The 19,900-nt window shown below is 38.7% G+C and overlaps 3 protein-coding genes across 3 annotated transcripts; 2 read left to right on the forward strand and 1 right to left on the reverse strand.

The window, feature by feature from the left end:
- Positions 1-3,418: 3,418 nt before the first annotated feature.
- Positions 3,419-4,477, reverse strand: LOC306764485 (collagen alpha-1(X) chain-like; the record flags this gene model as incomplete). Its single annotated transcript, XM_079251659.1, has 4 exons — positions 3,419-3,849; positions 3,974-4,007; positions 4,105-4,112; positions 4,264-4,477. 4 exons carry the CDS (start codon positions 4,475-4,477, stop codon positions 3,419-3,421), a joined length of 687 nt encoding a protein of 228 aa, XP_079107785.1.
- An 8-nt stretch (positions 4,478-4,485) lies between these two features.
- LOC306764486 (lactoperoxidase-like) lies at positions 4,486-6,125 on the forward strand (the record flags this gene model as incomplete). The annotated part of the gene is given in 5 exon segments (XM_079251660.1): positions 4,486-4,621; positions 4,726-4,783; positions 4,785-4,955; positions 5,081-5,280; positions 5,704-6,125. Coding segments are annotated over 5 exon segments (987 nt in total), but the record flags the coding sequence as incomplete, so codon positions are not given.
- Positions 6,126-9,074: 2,949 nt separating this feature from the next.
- On the forward strand, positions 9,075-18,986 carry LOC306764487 (myeloperoxidase-like; the record flags this gene model as incomplete). The annotated part of the gene is given in 6 exon segments (XM_079251661.1): positions 9,075-9,143; positions 13,907-14,136; positions 14,464-14,630; positions 14,735-14,792; positions 14,794-14,964; positions 18,806-18,986. Coding segments are annotated over 6 exon segments (876 nt in total).
- Between the last annotated feature and the right edge of the window lie 914 nt (positions 18,987-19,900).

Here is a 19,900-nt window from a genome sequence, read left to right on the forward strand (position 1 = left end):
TTGATTACACACTTGGAAAACCTCACAGATAAGGACAATCTCTTCTACAGTTTAGGAACTGCAACAGAGGAAGTTTGATCTCTTCTTTGACTTAAGTCTTGTTGTGATCTGAGGTTTTTCTTTCAGCTGTCGGCCACCAGAGGTCCTCCCAGCACGCAGTCTGCAGGAGGAGGTGTTCGGCTGGGGAGGATAAGAGGAGTCCGCTGCCAGCCCTTCAGTGCCTGACTGTTCGCCCTCATGGTAACTTCAAGCTCTCTGAGTAATTTTCTGAGATCATTAGTGCCTATGCAAATCTGTGCAACTCATCCCAATTTCTTTCTTTGAATCATTAACTTCTAGATCAGCTCCCATTGTGACGCCTTCTCACCCATCTCTTCTCTTAGGCATGTTATATTATTTGATTCAGTATAGTTTAAAAATGGGATTTGTTTGTAGTCTGTCTTTAATTACTCCTAAAAGTGTTTAAACATATGAAAAACTGTTTGTTTGGCCCATTTTAATCAAACTAATTTTAAAAATTATTTGAAATTTAAAATAACTTAAAATAATTTAATGTTCAACAATGTATTTTTGTGCTTTTTTGTTTGGTTTTTTTTTTAGGATTTTATTGATGTTAGCATGACTATGAGGGTGAGACTTTCAGTCCTTCAGTCTGATCAAAATAAATTAATGCTGAAACAATCCATTTCTGCTTCTGAGTGAAATATTTGACATGCACAACATTTATTGCTTTATTTTGGAGAGTGAGAAGACTGTAATCAGACCAGTGGATAGTACAAATGTACAACTTTTCATGTACAGTTGGTAATTAAATTTACTAAACCACTAACAGGTAGTTAACACGACAATAACAGTACAAATCATATACACTAAATATGACTCATGATTATCTAATTAACATGCGTGTCTTGTTGGTGGGAGGAAGACAGAGTACCCAGACAGAACCCATGCTTACATGGGAAGAACATGCAAACTCTACACAGAAAGACCACTGTTCATAACTCCCCCAGTCAAGGCGTGAACCACCAAACATCTTGCTGTGAGCCTACGGTACGAACCACTGTGTCATCCATGCAGCCCTTTGTTGCCACATGACTCGACTATTGCAATGTGCTGGGACATCAGGGCTTTCTGCAGCATCTTCAGTGTGTTCAGAAAGCTGCAGCTTGTCTACTACAAAAGCCAAAAGAGTCCCATCACTCTTGTTATGCACACCTTTCACTGACTTCCTGTACGTTACCACAATTTTAGTAGTTGTTTTTTAATGTTTACATTCTCTGGACCCTTCTTATTTAGCAGACATCCTGCTTCCTTATTCTCTTCCCAGAGCCCTGAGATCAGCTGATCAGTCTTTCTTCCTGGAGCCAGACTTGTCGTGGTTTTAGCAAGCTGCTTGACCCACATGCAACACTCTTTGGAGACAAAAAGTTTTTCTTGAAATAGGTGTTTAATTGCTGTGGTTTAGGTGAAGGATGGGTGAGACCTGAGCAGTTCCTGGAATGGAGTGAAGAGCACGTCTGGAGGGCAGTATGGTGTAGCTAAAGTCGGACAAAGAGGAGTTCTGATCCAGTCGTGGTTTTAAAGAATATCCAAGGCTCCCTGGTACCATCGAGAATTGTTTAGCTAAACGCCCCTAAACGTTTCCCATTCATTCTCTATGGTAGTCCTAAACCACTACGGATGCAATACATTTTTGGCCACTACGAAGGTGTGGCGCTATTTCTCGTTTTCTATTTCCCTCGGGGGAAAGTTTAGTTCTTGCGGCTTCCTCGACAGAGCGGCAGTCGACGGCGAGAAATAGATTTTGTGGCGGACATTTTAAATGGTGTTTCCCTGGTGTTGCAGGGAAATATATATACTGCCCCGCCAAAGTGCACGCCTTGTATCGTGGCCAGGGCATGGAGACTGAAATGACTTGGAAAGACTTCCAGAAGTCTCCATTTTATGACCTTGAGAAAAAGAGATGGTCAGAGGAAAGGAAATAATCTAATTGTATATATTTTATTCTCATTGAAATGTTTTCTGCTCATGTAAAACGTTTTATGTGGTATGATACACTTATTTTATCATAAACAAATTCTCATATTTTACAAACATGTTTAGATATATAGAGTTGTCTGTACATACGCTTTCTTGTAAAACCATTTGCTTCGTTCATTATTCAATAATAGTCATTGTAAATATCTGTAAATGTTTTTTGTACTGTAAAGTTATGTTTATACACATTTATTTTATTATTTCAAATATATGTTGATATTTATATATTCATTTTTGTAACCTCTTTACAACTTTTCTCACTCATTCATTATCACTTGCTCTTACACACACACATGCACACACACACACACAAACTCTGCCCCTTACACACACTGTTATTCACTGTAAAGTATTGTATTATACTTATAATTAATATTTTGGAGCCATATGTTTTCCCTAATTATTTGTGTGATGTTTACATTACTTTGTTCATACTCAGTTAGCACAAAGTCCTCCACACAGGAAACTGCTGATGTGCACAGAATTTCACTGATAAATAAAAACAACTTTGTGAAAGTACTTTGTGGTAGGAAAGTTTTTTTCAATACAGTTATATGTCCACCGACATTAAGTGGTAATACAATATAGAGTTTCATACAATAATAAGTAAAATTATATCAGATCATTTATTTCAAACATGTCATAAATATTCAAACCAATAATTCCACCACAGACGTACATGAAAAAAACCCCCAAAGTTAACAATTACATTTTAAATTTTTATATACAAAAGGAAGTGGTAGGAAGTACAAATTTATTTTGTCCTAACTCTTCTTAGAAATATTAATCATGTAACTTCTTCTCAATACAGTAATAATAATAATGATGATAGCACAAATAATATTAAAAATAATAGTGCCTACTTCTACAAGCAAGGAAACTGTATATACATATACATACATATAATTTTTCATGTGTGTACATATATGAACAGTACCACTAATACCACCATTATCAATCTGATGTTCATACTGAACCCTTAAAATGACCTCCACTCTTAAATGTCCGATTTGACATGCTTCAAAAGGGATTCGAACTCGTGACCTTGAGGTTACTGGTGTTGCTAGTGCTTTGAGGATATTAATTATTCATGAGCAAGACAACCTCGCCTGCCTATTGGCTCGTTCATTCGTGCCAACTATTAGTGCATTGTGTATATTCCTTCAATAAACTTAATACTAGGAGCATTCAACCAGTACAGCAGGTTTTAAACTTTGTTTTCTGTTTGTATGGTTCAAAATACAAAAAAGCAATTTTGTCTTGATTCTTACTCACATTTTTAATTTCTTAATTTTGTGTGTTTTTGGCAAGGGTGCAAGTTAGATTAAATATGTAATGATCAGATATTTTGCAGGTTTGTGGGTCAACATGTGTAGCAGATCTACTCAGTGAACAGCAGGTGGCCAGAGAAGAAGCTATCACTGGTGAGACCGTTACCACCGTGGTTCGCCACCAGCCAGATCTTGTCTCCCCTCTGAAGCTTGATGAAAGTGCTGCCGCTGGCTGTGATGTAGCCACTCTGGCGGGTGGTGTATGAGTGCAGAACCAGCACCCCATTACGCAGCAGATCCACGCTGGCTGCGTTCTGGAAGATTGTGCAATGGAACTCAAACTCATACACTCCTGGGTGCTCGCAGGTGAAAATGCCTGTTGTGGGGTCGTAGCTGTCCTGTCCATTGTAGATCACATCGCGGAAGGCAATGGGAGTGCCAGCTTTGGGGAAGTTGTTGCCAAGGCGCACAGAGAAAGCAACATTCTCAGCGTTGCCAGGTGGTCCTGGAGGGCCTCTCGGGCCAGGTGGTCCTATGGGCCCTTTATGCACAAAGAAATGAGCAGAGTTTTATTGAGCATTATTTCACGATCAGTATTTTAAAGTTATAAAATCAATCATATCAATAACAGTGTTTATATATAATTAATGTAGAAATATGTTTACCTCGTGGCCCTGGGGGGTCCTCGTGGAACTTCTCCTGAAGAAAATTAGAGAGAAAATCAGCATTTCCAAAGAGCGCTGCTTCTTGTGTCAGATTAATCTTGTATACAAATAGTTTAATTTATATTGCCAACTTCAGTATCTGTGGATAATAGCACAAAAAGTTGTAAATTTACCTGAATCCTCTGTTGTTCCAGCAGATTCTGGTCAGAGAGAAAATAAAGGGAAAATTCAGGATATGATGGCTGTCCACAGTGCACTTTGTGTCATAGAGTATCTGATCATCAACTCACCACCCTCCCTCCATGGACTGAGGTCAAAGGCGGGAATGTCATCCCACTTTGCGTAGCCACAGCCTCGAGGACGGTATTGGAAGGGTTTTTCTGGTACCTCAGTGATGCCAGTGTTGTCACAAATGATGCGGGCAAGTGATGTTTCTCTCAGAGATTCCCTCTGAGCCTCGGTGAAAACACCATTATTTTCCCACCAAAGGCTGTAAAAAGACATTTTGTTTTTGCCAGGCAAAGCTGAACACACAGGATAAAATGATGACTGAGGAGCTGAGAGAGAGGCTGTTTCAGTTCTCTTTGAGGCTGGCACTAGATCTGGGTTCACTGAACTTGCAAAGAGGCAGAGACTACGGACTCCCTGGTATTTATTTAGCAAATGAGTCTAGAATGAATATTGACTAAGACAGAAGTCTTTAGATGTAAAACAAAACCTGCATCTACTTTAAGTGTATGTGTCCCTTTCAGGCTACAACAAATGGCGTGAGTTCTGTGAATTGTCACAGCCAAAAACTTTGAACCAGTTAGCTGAACAACACAGACCTGGCCCGCAGGCTGCTGGAACTCTATGGAACACCTGACAACATTGATGTGTGGCTGGGAGGAGTGGCTGAGCCATTTGTCAATGGAGGAAGAGTGGGGCCCCTGTTTGCCTGTCTGATTTCCACTCAGTTCCAAAGGATTCGCCAGGGAGATCGGTAAGCTGACAGGAAGTAACATCGCACACATAGCCCACGATGAAGAGATAGGCCTGTTGCTTTAAGGTTGTACTTTTACTCTCAGAGACTTTAAACTTTTTAAAAAACAAAATGTCTTTTTACAGCCTTTGGTGGGAAAATAATGGTGTTTTCACCGAGGCTCAGAGGGAATCTCTGAGAGAAACATCACTTGCCCGCATCATTTGTGACAACACTGGCATCACTGAGGTACCAGAAAAACCCTTCCAATACCGTCCTCGAGGCTGTGGCTACGCAAAGTGGGATGACATTCCCGCCTTTGACCTCAGTCCATGGAGGGAGGGTGGTGAGTTGATGATCAGATACTCTATGACACAAAGTGCACTGTGGACAGCCATCATATCCTGAATTTTCCCTTTATTTTCTCTCTGACCAGAATCTGCTGGAACAACAGAGGATTCAGGTAAATTTACAACTTTTTGTGCTATTATCCACAGATATTGAAGTTGCCAATATAAATTAAACTATTTGTATACAAGATTAATCTGACACAAGAAGCAGCGCTCTTTGGAAATGCTGATTTTCTCTCTAATTTTCTTCAGGAGAAGTTCCACGAGGACCCCCCAGGGCCACGAGGTAAACATATTTCTACATTAATTATATATAAACACTGTTATTGATATGATTGATTTTATAACTTTAAAATACTGATCGTGAAATAATGCTCAATAAAACTCTGCTCATTTCTTTGTGCATAAAGGGCCCATAGGACCACCTGGCCCGAGAGGCCCTCCAGGACCACCTGGCAACGCTGAGAATGTTGCTTTCTCTGTGCGCCTTGGCAACAACTTCCCCAAAGCTGGCACTCCCATTGCCTTCCGCGATGTGATCTACAATGGACAGGACAGCTACGACCCCACAACAGGCATTTTCACCTGCGAGCACCCAGGAGTGTATGAGTTTGAGTTCCATTGCACAATCTTCCAGAACGCAGCCAGCGTGGATCTGCTGCGTAATGGGGTGCTGGTTCTGCACTCATACACCACCCGCCAGAGTGGCTACATCACAGCCAGCGGCAGCACTTTCATCAAGCTTCAGAGGGGAGACAAGATCTGGCTGGTGGCGAACCACGGTGGTAACGGTCTCACCAGTGATAGCTTCTTCTCTGGCCACCTGCTGTTCACTGAGTAGATCTGCTACACATGTTGACCCACAAACCTGCAAAATATCTGATCATTACATATTTAATCTAACTTGCACCCTTGCCAAAAACACACAAAATTAAGAAATTAAAAATGTGAGTAAGAATCAAGACAAAATTGCTTTTTTGTATTTTGAACCATACAAACAGAAAACAAAGTTTAAAACCTGCTGTACTGGTTTAATGCTCCTAGTATTAAGTTTATTGAAGGAATATACACAATGCACTAATACTGTACCTGCACTGATTGTAAAACAAAGATAATGCCAATGGTACATATTATATTATTTGAATCAGTATAGTTTAAAAATGGGATTTGTTTGCATGTTTAAACTTATGAAAAAAATATTTGTTTTTGGCCTGTTTTGAACAAACTAATTTAAAATATTCATTCATTCATTCATTCATTATCCTCACCACTTAAACTGATTAAGGGTCGCAGTGAAGCTGGAGCATTTCCCAGCACTCCTTGGGCAAAGGGCATGGTACAGCCTGAACAGCTCGCCGGTCCATCCCAGGGCTAGGCAAATTTATAAATAACTTCATTATTCAAGAGTGTCTTTCATGCTATTTTGGTGTTTTTTGGTTTTACTTCTGTTTGCCATGACTTTAAGGGTAAAACATTCAGTCTGTTTAGTCTGATCAAAATAAATTAATGCTGAAACAATCAATTTCTGCTTCTGAGTGAAATATTTGGCAATGCACAACACTTTTTGCTCTATTTTGGAGAGTGAGAAGACTAATTGGAGCAGTGGTGACAGTTGGTGAATTAAATCAAATAAAATAATCAATTAATTTGAGGTTTTGAGATACGATTTGTGGTCTAGACCTGATGAACTGATGCCTCCAGCCACTTTATTGTACAACCAACTGAGTGGATACCTTAAAACAATATTTTTCTGTTCCAGGATAATTGTCAATATGTTGACAAATTAGCCAGTTTCCTGCAAAATAATAAGTTTTATTTTGTTGAGCCGTTTTGGAAGACATATTCAAAGAAGGTCATATTAGACAGCTAAAGCTTAATCTGAGAAGTTTTGTGGTTTCATTTCTAACCTCCTCTTTTCACATGTTGAAATTTCCTTGGGCAAGACACTGAACCCCACATTTCCCATGTATTCATGTGCTTGTCCCTTAAAAAGCAGCAGCAACGTGTAAATTGTATAGTTCATTCAGAATATGTAAATGAATGGGTATAAACTATATGGCCTGCAGTGTAAAAGTGCTCTGATTGATGAAAAAGGCTTTAAAATCCTAAATAAATCATGTCTACTTTCCAAAAGTATGAAACTGAAATTTACAGAAATATTAAATTTGAAGCTGCTCTGAAAAAAGTTAAAACAAACAAAAAAAAAAAAAAAAAAAAAAAAAAAAAAAAAAAGCTATACCATCATGGGCAAAATTTTCTTCCCTAATGACCCACTGATTAGATTCACCACAGGTCTAACCAATAAAATTAAAAGTGCAGCTTCAAGAAAATAAACATTTCATTATTATTATCTTCACCAACACAAAAAAAATGCTACTGTGGTGATAGAAACTATGCTGCGTGCGTCAGGTTACGTCAACAACGCTGGGTTATCAATGAACTGACACATCTACAATGATTCTGTCTGTATCAGGACATGTCGACAGTGCTGACGTCTGATGCATTTGTGATCTGTGTGACTGACATGTCTATATGGTTTGGAATGGGAAACAGGACCCAGGACAGAGGGGAAAAAAAGTAAAATTGCAAATTATTGGGGATTTTTTTCATTAATAAGATTCATTAAAAGCTGCTGGATCTATGGATGCTTGCACTGTGGATCCTCACACAGTGTGGAGACTATTGGAGAGGATGAAACTGGTCCAGCAACAGGTGAGAAAGAAAAATCCATCTAAAATGAAAAGAGATCTGAATGTGAAGGGTAAACAGAGTCTTCCACTCATGTGATTATGGTGTTGGAGAGTGACCAGAGGATATAAACCCACAGGACTGACTAATGACAGATGAGTTCCAACAACCTAAAGAGGTACAAAAGCCAAAATAACAAAAACCTAACTGATATTCTGGAGCAGACAAAGGTAGACCAGATCAATGACAAGAACATCTTTCAGCTGTTTAAATATAACATTAGAAAGCAGACAAGCTGCCACCAGTTAAGGAACAGATTCAGTCTTTAATAGAGGCAGGAATCAGTAGTTCCAGGTAGGGATAAGCAATACAATTGTTTTACTGTTGATATGCTACCATTATTTTGTGATACTTTTTTTTTTTTATTGAGATCAATATTATAAAACTTTTTGCCCCTTACAGGAAAATAACACTAAGAGTATCATTACTTGAAAGAAATATATTTAAAACAATAATAAATTACACTGATAGGTATAGTAAAAAAAGGAAGATAAAAATCAGTCTTTTTAAAATGATAAAATGATTAAATTACAAATTAATATAAGATTAGGCTATTCAACTTTATTAAATGGAAAAATATAATATGTAAAAGTAATATAATAAAACTAAATGTGCAATATCCTCCTTTATACCAGTAAAATACCAAAACAAAACCTCATTATCATTTGCAGTAACAGCATCATCATGACATCAGGACACCTAATAGGATATCATGATCGTGTAAGACACATACTGTAGGGCTTTGCACACAGTTTTATTGCCTGAAACTCCCAGAAGTCAAAACAAATGGTATGTTTTTCATCAGCAGAGTAGTATCTTGATATTTAAACAAGTATGGAATCCAATATTTTGGCTAGCAGATATTAAAGTATTGAATTTAGAGTACTGATCTGCCCATATAGTTCCAGGTGAGCTATATGAGCCACCAATAGGCAACTAGAAGCCACACCCAAGAAAGGCAGGAGCAGCAGACAAAAGTCGTTGGGAAACCCCCCCCACTAAAACCCAACACTTAATGATAATTTCAAGATAATATGGCAACATGGACCTTAAAGGTCAACTGATCATCCACTATGATACCAAGATTCTGGGCGGCAGATGTAGGCATAGTGTGAGAGAGTTGAGGTTCACACTTATTTGAGGTAAGGAAGGATTGGCTGAGCAGGCAATGAGCTCTATCTTGGTCAGGTTTCTCTGAAGTTGTGAACATTAATTAATGCGGAGGTATCAGTAAGGCATGCTACAATTGTCAGTGAGACAGTTGTGTCATCTGGTGGGAAGGAAAGGAAAAGCTGAGTGTCGTTGGCATAGCAGTGGAGATGCCATGAAAGCTAACTAGAATTGTTCTGTTATTACATTACTGTAAGTGTGAATCCGATAGTGTGTAATTACTGATGTATAATGCAAAAAAGCTGAAGACTAAGAATTTCTTCAAGATTGGCAGCAGGCAACAGTTGTAGGGCAGAGCTATGATCAAGGCTGAAACACTCTCCTCTGGCCCACAGTCTTATTTAACCTCCAAGGCACTAACATTTAAAAAAAAATAGCATAGAATTTGTGATTTTTGAAAAATTGTCTTTATTTTCACCTTGAATGAAACATTTTATCTTATTTTTGCTCATTTTCTCCACATTGGTTTGGAACCATGTAAACCTTGTCTTACTTATGCAGTTTTTCAGACTTTGCTCAGTGCAGCACAGCTGAAGGCGATAAAGTAAACGAAGACACTTGCAGTACTCTGTATGGCTTTCTTTTTTTTAAATAATTTGCAGAAAAACTTGGCTGACACCAACAATGATAATTTAGATAGTAATAAACAGAAACTGCTAGTTGAAGAACTCAGCTGAGAGCAATCATGTAACTTGACACTGTGTAAATGGAAGCAGCTTCAATAAAAAGTGAAGTTCCACCATGAATTTATGTAAAACTTGCTGATTTCAAAGCAGCACCAATTAGAGTTAGATGTAGGAGCTTCTCTATTTGTACATGGCTGTTGTGAGACCCTACAACAGAAGTACAGACTGAAAGTAGTCAGTGTTATATGACTTCAATGTACTGGTGGAAACAGCAAGAGAATCTGCAAGGCATGCTGGGAAGCACCACCCACTAATGCCCAACAGGCTAGAATACATTAGTAGGTTAATATGCAAGTTTGTCTGTAATTTATTATGTTGTCTGTAGTTCTAATGAAAATAAACATGTTATGATTGAAAACTGTCCTAAACTGCTTATTTAAAATGGCAAAATAGAGGTACTGATCTGACTTGATGTAACAGGGTTACCCCCTTTCTTTTTAAAAGTATCAAAGGTCTTAGCTGATACTAGCTAAGCTGATCAGCATAGTAACAGACTCCACTGCAGCTCCCAGCTGTGAGCAATGAGCACAATCATGCAACTTGACACAGTGTGAATGGAAGCAGCATCAATAAAACATGAAACACCACCATGAATTTATATGAAACTTGCTGGTTTCAAACTAGCACTGACAAGGACAGTGTAGGAACTTCTCCATGTATACATTTTTGTTATGAGACACTTCCACACTGATATAGACAGAAGGTTGTCAGAATTAATAGAGCTGCCAAGTACTGGACACTGGAAACTGGTGCAGGCCTCTAACTCCTGTTGAAGCACTTTGTAGCTCATTATGCAAAAACTTACCAATGGCTGAGCTGAATTTTTTCAGTGTCCAACCGCATTTGGTTTGAAAGCTTGTCATCCAATCCCAAGTTGTTTGTACAAAATGTTAGTTATCTGAAAAACTACAAAAGTTTGCCATGACAAAAGTCATAGCATAATTCTCCTGAATGTACAGAAGAGATTAATATTTGAATGGCGGAAGTGGCACAAACGGTTAAAGAGGAGTTAAGTGCCGAAAGAGAAAAACAGGAAAACAATGTGCCAAATGAGGAGGTGTTTAGTGAAAAGAGAAGAGGACCAAGCACAGTTCCCTGAAGCACCTCTGTTTTTAACTCATGCGATCTGGACATTTCCCCTCGCCAGGATACTCTAAAGGTTCTTCCTGTGACTAGGACATGAACCACGAGAGGACAGATCCAGAGATGCAAAGCTCAGAAAGAGTGGGAAAAAAAATTGGATGGTTGATAGTGTCAGAAACAGTGGACAGGTCCAGCAGAATAAGAACTTACGATTGACCAGTGGATCTGGCAAGTTGCAAGGAATCAGGAATAGACATGAGAGCAGTCTCAGTGGAGAGAAGCCAGATTGATATGGACTGAAAAGGATTTTATCATGGAGAAAATATGAGACTTGACTAAAGACAGAATTGGTAGTTTTGACATGAATGGAACCAGTGAGACTGGTTAGTCGTTTTCAACCTGGGCTGGTTGAGTGTGGGTTTCTACAGTAGATCATTGTCATTCTAAGCTTCAATTTGAGCCTTATTTAGTAATATGAGAAGTTGTGTGTTGGTAAGATATTTTGCATTCACTGTTTTAATAAGCTCATTTTCATACATGTTATATTACAAAAACAGAGGCAGGCTTATTGTTTAACGTTTTAATAAACCCTTTTAATGCACAACTGGCCACAAAACACAACAAACTAATAAAAAATACAGAACATTATGACATTATGATGTGGAAATGAGTAATTCCCAAAAACATTGCAAAGGCGAAGCAAAGGTGTTTTTAGCCCATTTTTGGGGGTGCTGAAGCACCCCTAGATTGAAACAAAGCACCCCTAAAATTTTGCTCTTTTGTTTTTTTCTTCTATGTGTATGCGTTTAAAAAAACTATAAAAGTGTAGAAACTACTACCTGGTTTAAAAAGTCATTTGTTTCAGGTGTTTTGGTTTGCAGTATTTTATTTGTTGCTCCAAAGCACCCTGTTGCTCATAGTTTTTATGGTGCTTTAAAAAGATGATAGGAGACAAGTTGTACTGATACATCATTAAGTTCTGTGAGCCTATAAGGATATTCATTCATTCATTCATTCATTCATTCATTCGTTCGTTCGTTCGTTGATTGATTGATTGATTGGTCAATCAATCAGTTAATTAACATTTTTATCTAAATTTATCCAAAAAGACCACGTATTGCTAATGTAGGCCATGCAGTATTTGACTGTGGTCCAATGAGAATCTATAAGACAAAATAAATTAGCGAACACATACTGGGCTGGCTTTTTAATACATTTGATTATAAGATTTCATGTAGACGAACAGAAAAAAAATGCTTCTGCTTGTTTTTGTAACTTTCAACAATCATTCATTTAATTTGTTTAAATATTTTGAACCGAGCTGTGGTTGTTGGAAAAAAAAGAAAAGAAACCGGAATGTGTAGCTGTGAAGGTGAAGGCAAAAAACGTAAAATAAATAAATAAATAGAACATGAGGTCACAGCCACACGTTTAGAAGATCGAAGTTATCCAAAGGGAATTACAGAAGAGGAATAGGACGGAGGATTGACTGTAAGAGTCTTGGCAGGACTTGTAACACCAAACGACGCACATGTCTGCCTAAAGGCTGAATAAAGGGATTTGGCAGCGGACTCTTGCTGTAGTTAAATCTTTCGTAAAATAAAACAAAACAAACCAACAAATAGAGACACGCACAAATACAAGTCCATGAAATTCATGTGCCCGGAACTCCCGTGACAGGAAAATATGTCATTTTTGCAGAGATGGTTTGGTTTCAAGGCCTCACAGGACGTTTACAATTTCAAGTGGACGTGAGTGAGTGCTTTCAGAAATCGATTTTGATCTCTGAAGTTGCCTAATTATTTTGTCTGAAATTATTAAATATTTCTTTTTTTTTATTTTTTATTTTTATTTTTTTTTTTAACTGTGATATACATGACATATAAAAAAAATGCCATTGTTACATAATTTAAAACTGTAGTTCATTGGCGTGGATATTTTGTTGCTTTGAATTTTTATTTGAGCAGGAGTTTGATAGAAAAAGCCGCGAAGGCCAACGTGGACGCGGCCTACACACACACACACACTCCAGACAGGAGAGAGAGCAACACTTTGCTTAAATGCGTTACTTTGGCCTTTTGAACCCCGTTTTATAGATGCAAAGTATGGAGACAATTATATACTTAAGTCAAAAGTTTGGACACACTTTCCCATTAGGTTGAATGTAAGGAGTATAGTCCGCGATACGTAAGCAGTGAGGGCGTGCGGAGGAATGCACTGCAGCAAGCCCTGCGGACCTGTTGAAGGTTGAAGCAGTCTGCTGGACTGTCCCGACAAGCCGTGCGTGCTGTGACGAAATTACCTCTGCGCTGAGCATCATCAAGAGGTCATTGACGTCACACAGGCGCTCCATTAAAGCCACAGGTAAAAGTTTAAATCACGCACATCATCGAAAAGACAAAAGCTAGGTGTCGGATCCAAAGACAAATAGTGACAGAAAGAAAAATGTAGGTCAGCACCGCAGAGGAAGCTTCATTCTAAACGTCACTGTTTCGTGTTAAACATATGCGGAGCTATCTAGTGTGCGGACCAACGTTTTTCTTTTTATCTATATTAAGCCAATAGTTCATTTTTGATTTGCCTGGATATGGGTTTGCATGGAACTTAATAATAACTACCTTTTTCTCTGCCAATTAGATCTGATTTCTGACGAGCTCTGGAAATCCTGCGAGACTGACAGGATGCTCTGCGCAACGCAATAATTTTGGTCTTGGCTTTGGACCATAATAAATAACAAGAAAGATAGATGGTTCTGTATGAAAAAAATAGAATAAAATAAAAAGCTGTACTGGGAAAACACCGTGAGAATCCTCCAACATAATTTTATCCAGTAAGTGTTTCCAGTTCGGGTCTATCTTCCAACCCACAGTCTATGATATGATGCAGTGGAACATCTTTACCTCTTAAATTTACCAGCGTCTCTCTTGTTTTCCAGGTTATCACTTACAGGGACTACCTACTTCACATTATCGGACCAGATGAAATTTCCAAGCGGCTTTCCACCTACCCTGGTTATGATGACAGTGTGGATCCCAGCATCTCCAATGTGTTTGCAACAGCTGCCTTCAGATTTGCTCACCTGATGGTTCAGCCCTTCATGTTCCGTCTGGATGAGAATTACCAGGATCACCCTGATTACCCCACCCAGCCGCTGCACAGAACCATGTTTGCACCATGGAGGATTACCTTTGAAGGTAACATGTTGTACTTATTAATGTTTCCCCAACATTAGATAAAAATGCAATGTTGTTGTGTGTTCTTCAGGTGGTTTGGATTCAATTCAATTCAATTCAATTCAACTTTATTTATATAGCATCAAATCACGGCAATGCCATCTCAAGACGCTTTACAGACAGAGGGGAAAACATAATGAAGGCCAATTCATAACAGCCTATATAAGGAAACCAACAGATTGAGTTGAGTCCAACTTAATCTCCCATCCTGAGCAAGCACACTGGCAACAGTGGGAAGGAAAAAACTCCCTTTTAACAGGAAGGATCCAATCCTTAGGGGACTGGTGGGTCGCCAGGCAAAGCTGAACACACAGGATAAAATGATGACTGAGGAGCTGAGAGAGAGGCTGTTTCAGTTCTCTTTGAAGCTGGCACTAGATCTGGGTTCACTGAACTTGCAAAGAGGCAGAGACTACGGACTCCCTGGTATTTATTTAGCAAATGAGTCTAGAATGAATATTGACTAAGACAGAAGTCTTTAGATGTAAAACAAAACCTGCATCTACATTAAGTGTATGTGTCCCTTTCAGGCTACAACAAATGGCGTGAGTTCTGTGGATTGTCACAGCCAAAAACTTTGAACCAGTTAGCTGAACAACACAGACCTGGCCCGCAGGCTGCTGGAACTCTATGGTACACCTGACAACATTGATGTGTGGCTGGGAGGAGTGGCTGAGCCATTTGTCAACGGAGGAAGAGTGGGGCCCCTGTTTGCCTGTCTGATTTCCACTCAGTTCCAAAGGATTCGCCAGGGAGATCGGTAAGCTGGCAGGAAGTAACATCGCACACATAGCCCAAGATGAAGAGATAGGCCTGTTGCTTTAAGGTTGTACTTTAATCAGGCTTCAGAAAGGAGACAAGGTCTGCGGCAAGCCACAGTGGTAAAGGTCTCACCATTGATAGCTTCTTCTCTGGCCCCCTGCTGTTCACTGAGTAGATCTGCTACACGTGTTGACCCACAAACCTGCAGAAAATGTAATAATTAAATATTTGATCTAACTTGTACCTTTATCTAAAAAAAATAAGTAAATACATTTGTGAGTGCCATTAGAATCATAGTTACTTTTGATCTGTAGAAAAAGAAAACAATTTTTAAAACTTTAGTATTGGTTGATGCTCTTAGTGTTTGTTTGGATTAAGAGATATAGGCTACATGAGATACCGAAACTGTATCAGCACTGTTTTTTTTAAGAAGGAGAAAGGCTTTTTTCTCATATCATTCTTTTTGAATAATCACAGTAAAGATTATTGTGATTTATCATATTGAGTTCTATTTATTTATTTTATGTGGTTTTATTTTTGAAATTTTGTTGTTTTGTCGCCTCTTTCACTTTTAAGTGTAAACTTTGAAGCTTTTAAAGTTTGGGGACAATAAACTAACCAATCTTCCATCCAAGTGAAATGTCTCATTTGGTGTTTGTAAAATGACCACTAGATGGCGCCAACGTACAGATCTTCGTAGACAAGAAACACGGCTGAGCGCGTCCACCTCATGCTGGATTTAATTTACTTCACTGCAAACAGCAGAAGCTCCTGGCTTTTTCCTTCAAATATATATATTTTTTTAAATAATATCAGTTTGAAATAGAAAAAAAAAACTTTTAGAGACCCAGTTCATTAGGTGATAAGTAATTTTCTGGAGTTTTGAACGAACCACAACTCTTAATTTCTATACATTCATGACAAGTTTTTTGGATCATAAGTAGATCATAAAACCTAATCACATTTTTAGTCTTTTATTTAAGCAGAAACAAAAACAAAAAACTCAGACAAGACTCCTTTAGAAAAAAACAGTATAATGGGCTACTTCTGATTTGCTATTCAATTCTTAAGCTTATACAGGTTAACTAATTACACTGAAGATTTCTTTTTATTATTATTATTATTATTATTATTATTATTATTATTATTATTATTATTATTATTATTATTATTATTAATAATAAAATGTTTAAGGTTCTATATGAAAAAAATATCAGCAAGTTTGTGAGATTAAAAATGAACTTCGTTTGTGCCCTTTCATTTTGTTGGGATCTTTAATTTAGTGATTTTTTTCCATAGAGACATTATTAATAGAAATTTAATCACGTGGGAAGTTTGCATTAAGAAAAAACCCCGTTAACTCATCTGAAATGTGATAGGCTATTTAATGACAATAGAAACTAAGAACATTTTCAAACCTTGATTTGATCTTAAACGACATGTTAAAACATATGTGGGCAGAAATCCTAATTTTTCAAGCAAACTGTAATTAAAATGTCACAAAAATGTTATAAAAGTCAGTTATACAATTCTTCATTTCATTGTTATGCATGCAGCTATGTGACACTTTACGTTGGTATAGGACAAGTTTAATAACAAGTCACTAACTGCAGCAAAGGTGAAAAGTTTGGACTAAATAGATGTTAAACTGCATCCATGTTACAGTTCAAACGCCAAAAACAACAATGTCACATTTCATGGATCAGAACTTATTCAGACCCCCCCCCCCCCCCCCCCCCCCCCCCCCCCAAAAAAAAAAAACTTCTATTACAGTTCTGTTTTTGTGTAGACACTACCCCTCTTTTTATTTCCCTTTTGTAAATCCCACACACTATTTGGTTTTGTATTTTGCATGTACCTATTTTGGTCTTTGGTTAAATCCCTTAAATTTATTTGGCGGACTCATTAAACTGCTTTGGGAATCTTAACGTCTGCAAAAGATGATGTGTTTGTGACATTAAGAATAGAGGCTGAAGACGGTCACCCTGCTTATTGTACATGCCAACACTCTCGAGGGGATATTCACCCTTCCCTAAATACGCAAACAAAAAGCGAGCGCAATATACGGGGATCGATAGGTGACTTGGTGGGTCGCATTAGCTCTGTGCTTGTTTTCCACACGTAGGAGAGGAGGGACGGAAACCAGCTGCTGCGTCTCCAGCCACCCCATCTCCCCCCTTACACACGCGCACACGCATGCATGCACACACGCCACGCCCCCTCTGACCTCTGTGGACACAGTGCCATCCGCACAGAGTGGTTCTGCGTGTCCCGTGGGAGCAGGGGAATGCTGGAGAGGACGAGCGGCACACGATACCCCATTGTTTAGTGTAGCAGTCACTGATGCCTCCCCACACCCCCACACCCTCACACCCCTTCCTCCAGCTCCCTAAAAAACCCACGAGCTGGCCGTCTCAGCGGGTTAAATTGATTAGAAAGACGTTTGTGGTTCCACTAATCCCCCATTTTCGCCCGGGCTCTCCGCTTCAGCAAATTAGAAAAGCCACACATTTAGACTGCAACTCTTGCGGGCTGTGAAAATCTCGACGGAGTCTTGCGCACCTGTGGGGCTGCTGAGAAGGCACAAGTCGGTCCGCAACAGTGATCTGACAGAATATATCTTTACTTCAAGGCAATACCCAGTTTTACGCACCAATTGTATATAATAACGACCACAGCCCTTTGGAAGAACAGCAAATGTGGGATATCAACAGGAACAAGGTTCTTGAGTACAAACGAGCTGTCTTTTAAATGAAAAAACACCCTGATAGCCGGAAGGAACAAACATATTAGATTAAACTGAATAAAAGCCCACACAACTTCTTTTTGTCTCTAAACGAAATGAAAAACGTCTCACCTGATGAACATATTTGATCATCGTAATTAGGGATTTCTTTGGTGCAGTAATGCATTAAATCTTATTTTTTTACATGAACGAGCTTTTCCTGCGTTCTTTCTTATTTTTTTTTTTTTTAATTTTTTTTATTTTTTTAGAGAGAATTACTTTTTTTTTTTTTAAACAAATAATAAATTCAGGCGTTGTACGCTACCACTGACACCACAGCTATATGTTGTTTTATTTTATTTTCACAAAGAGCAAAGGAATTTTACACAAATGTTTGTAATTTATCTAGATTTTTTTTCATGGTTTTGAGGTTAAATATACCTGTCATTCATGTTAGCAGAAGTGTATGAGATACAGGGCGACAAGGAGGAGACTCGCCAGCAGGATTCCCCAAGACTGCTCTCATAATTGGAGGAACATCTGACTTTGTCCCGCTCTGGCAGATGGTGAGTTGGGTTGAGGCGGAATCCAAGGGGGGAGATTTACATTCATTGTCCAGACGCACAAACTCCACACAGAGACAATAGTCTCGGCAAGGAACCAGGATTAAAGGGAAAAAGGGGGGGAAACTTTCATTTTCAAAGGCAAATAAACAGGTGTAGAAAACAAATGTAGCCCACAAAATGCCCTACAACATTGCATCGATTGAATATAAACATAGATAAACTGTGATATGTAGTATAAAATGGACAAAACGATGATTAGCTTATTTTTTAAAAAGATTTAATGAGTTTGACTTGGTTCGTCACATTAGTTTGTCCAGGTTGCTTTCTGTGAGCTTTGATGAATTTAAAAATACAACTATTAAACTTTACCAAACTGAATGAAATATCAATCTACTTATGTCTCTGAATGGACTGTTAAGACTGAGGAGAAGGAGCATGCCATCGTTATTTGTGATTCCATGACGAGTCAGAATTTGAGATGATGGTCTGTTGTACTAATTAAGAACTCATTTCGGGCTCCGTCAGGCTGTGATCCAAACTCCAATCAGAACGCAGCCCTGTCGGCTGCTGGCGGAGATTGATGGACCAACCAGACGGCCATTGTTGCGACTGACACTGATGCGATGCGTCCTCAGCGGAATCACCGCGTTCAAAGCAGCAGACGGCGGAGCTGCTGAATACACGCCTGTCGAGAGCGCACTTGTGTTAAATGCTGACTGGTTTGAATAGAGCAAACAGGATTTGCTGTAGCTGCAGGCTTTTGAGAGCAGTAACTGTCCAGGAGCAGAAAATCCAAAACCGGTTTTTTTTTTTTTTTTTTTTTTTTTTTTTTTAGAATTCGCTCAAATAAATAGAAAAACACTCATCACCAACATTGCATTTACATCTTTCTGAAGAAAATCTAAATAAATATAATATTCATATTCTCTTCAACCAGATGCACAGAAAATAACCTTTTCCTTTTTTTTTTTTTTTTTTTTTTTAACAATGAGCACAACTTCTTATCTTCGTAGTGAGGCTTTAAAACACGGAACTGTTTTTAATCACCTGTAAAAGCTAATCGGGCTCATGTGTAGAAAGTTTACTGAGACAGTCACAGGTTGGATGCTGAATATGGCAGGGGTCCAAACAACGGATGCACTTTACACCAATGAGAGCTTCCATTTCAACAATCGGTCCCCCATATGGCACTAAGGCCCCTCCTCCACGCTGTATCCCATCTGAGGGTCTCATTCATGCTTCAGCACAGCGGTTCACTAGAAGTCCCCAGGCCCTCGGATCAACTGTTTTTATCCGATCTGGCCTTGTGACATAGGAAGACTTAAAAAAAAAAAAAAATACAAGTACTTCAAATAATTTCAACACTTGGTCTCATCTTTCGTTGGATTTGACCTCACCAAGCAGATGCTCAGTGTCGCCCGAACTGACGTTGGAGATATGCGCTTGGACAATGCCTCCAGTCTGTGGAGAAATATATTTACACTAATTGTTTGATCCGTAAATGAAAGTCTGTGTGGATTTTTTTTTTACCGCGCCTCTCGAGCCATCACACAGCACCAATTATTTCTTCTCAAAGATCTGCGAAGCTCTGCTTGATTTTTTTCGCGGCGCTCTGAGGAGCGCAGCGCCTTGAAGAGGACCTT

The sequence above is a fragment of the Telmatherina bonti genome (genome assembly GCF_933228915.1).
Source record: "Telmatherina bonti genome assembly, chromosome: 13".
Lineage (NCBI taxonomy): Eukaryota > Metazoa > Chordata > Actinopteri > Atheriniformes > Telmatherinidae > Telmatherina > Telmatherina bonti.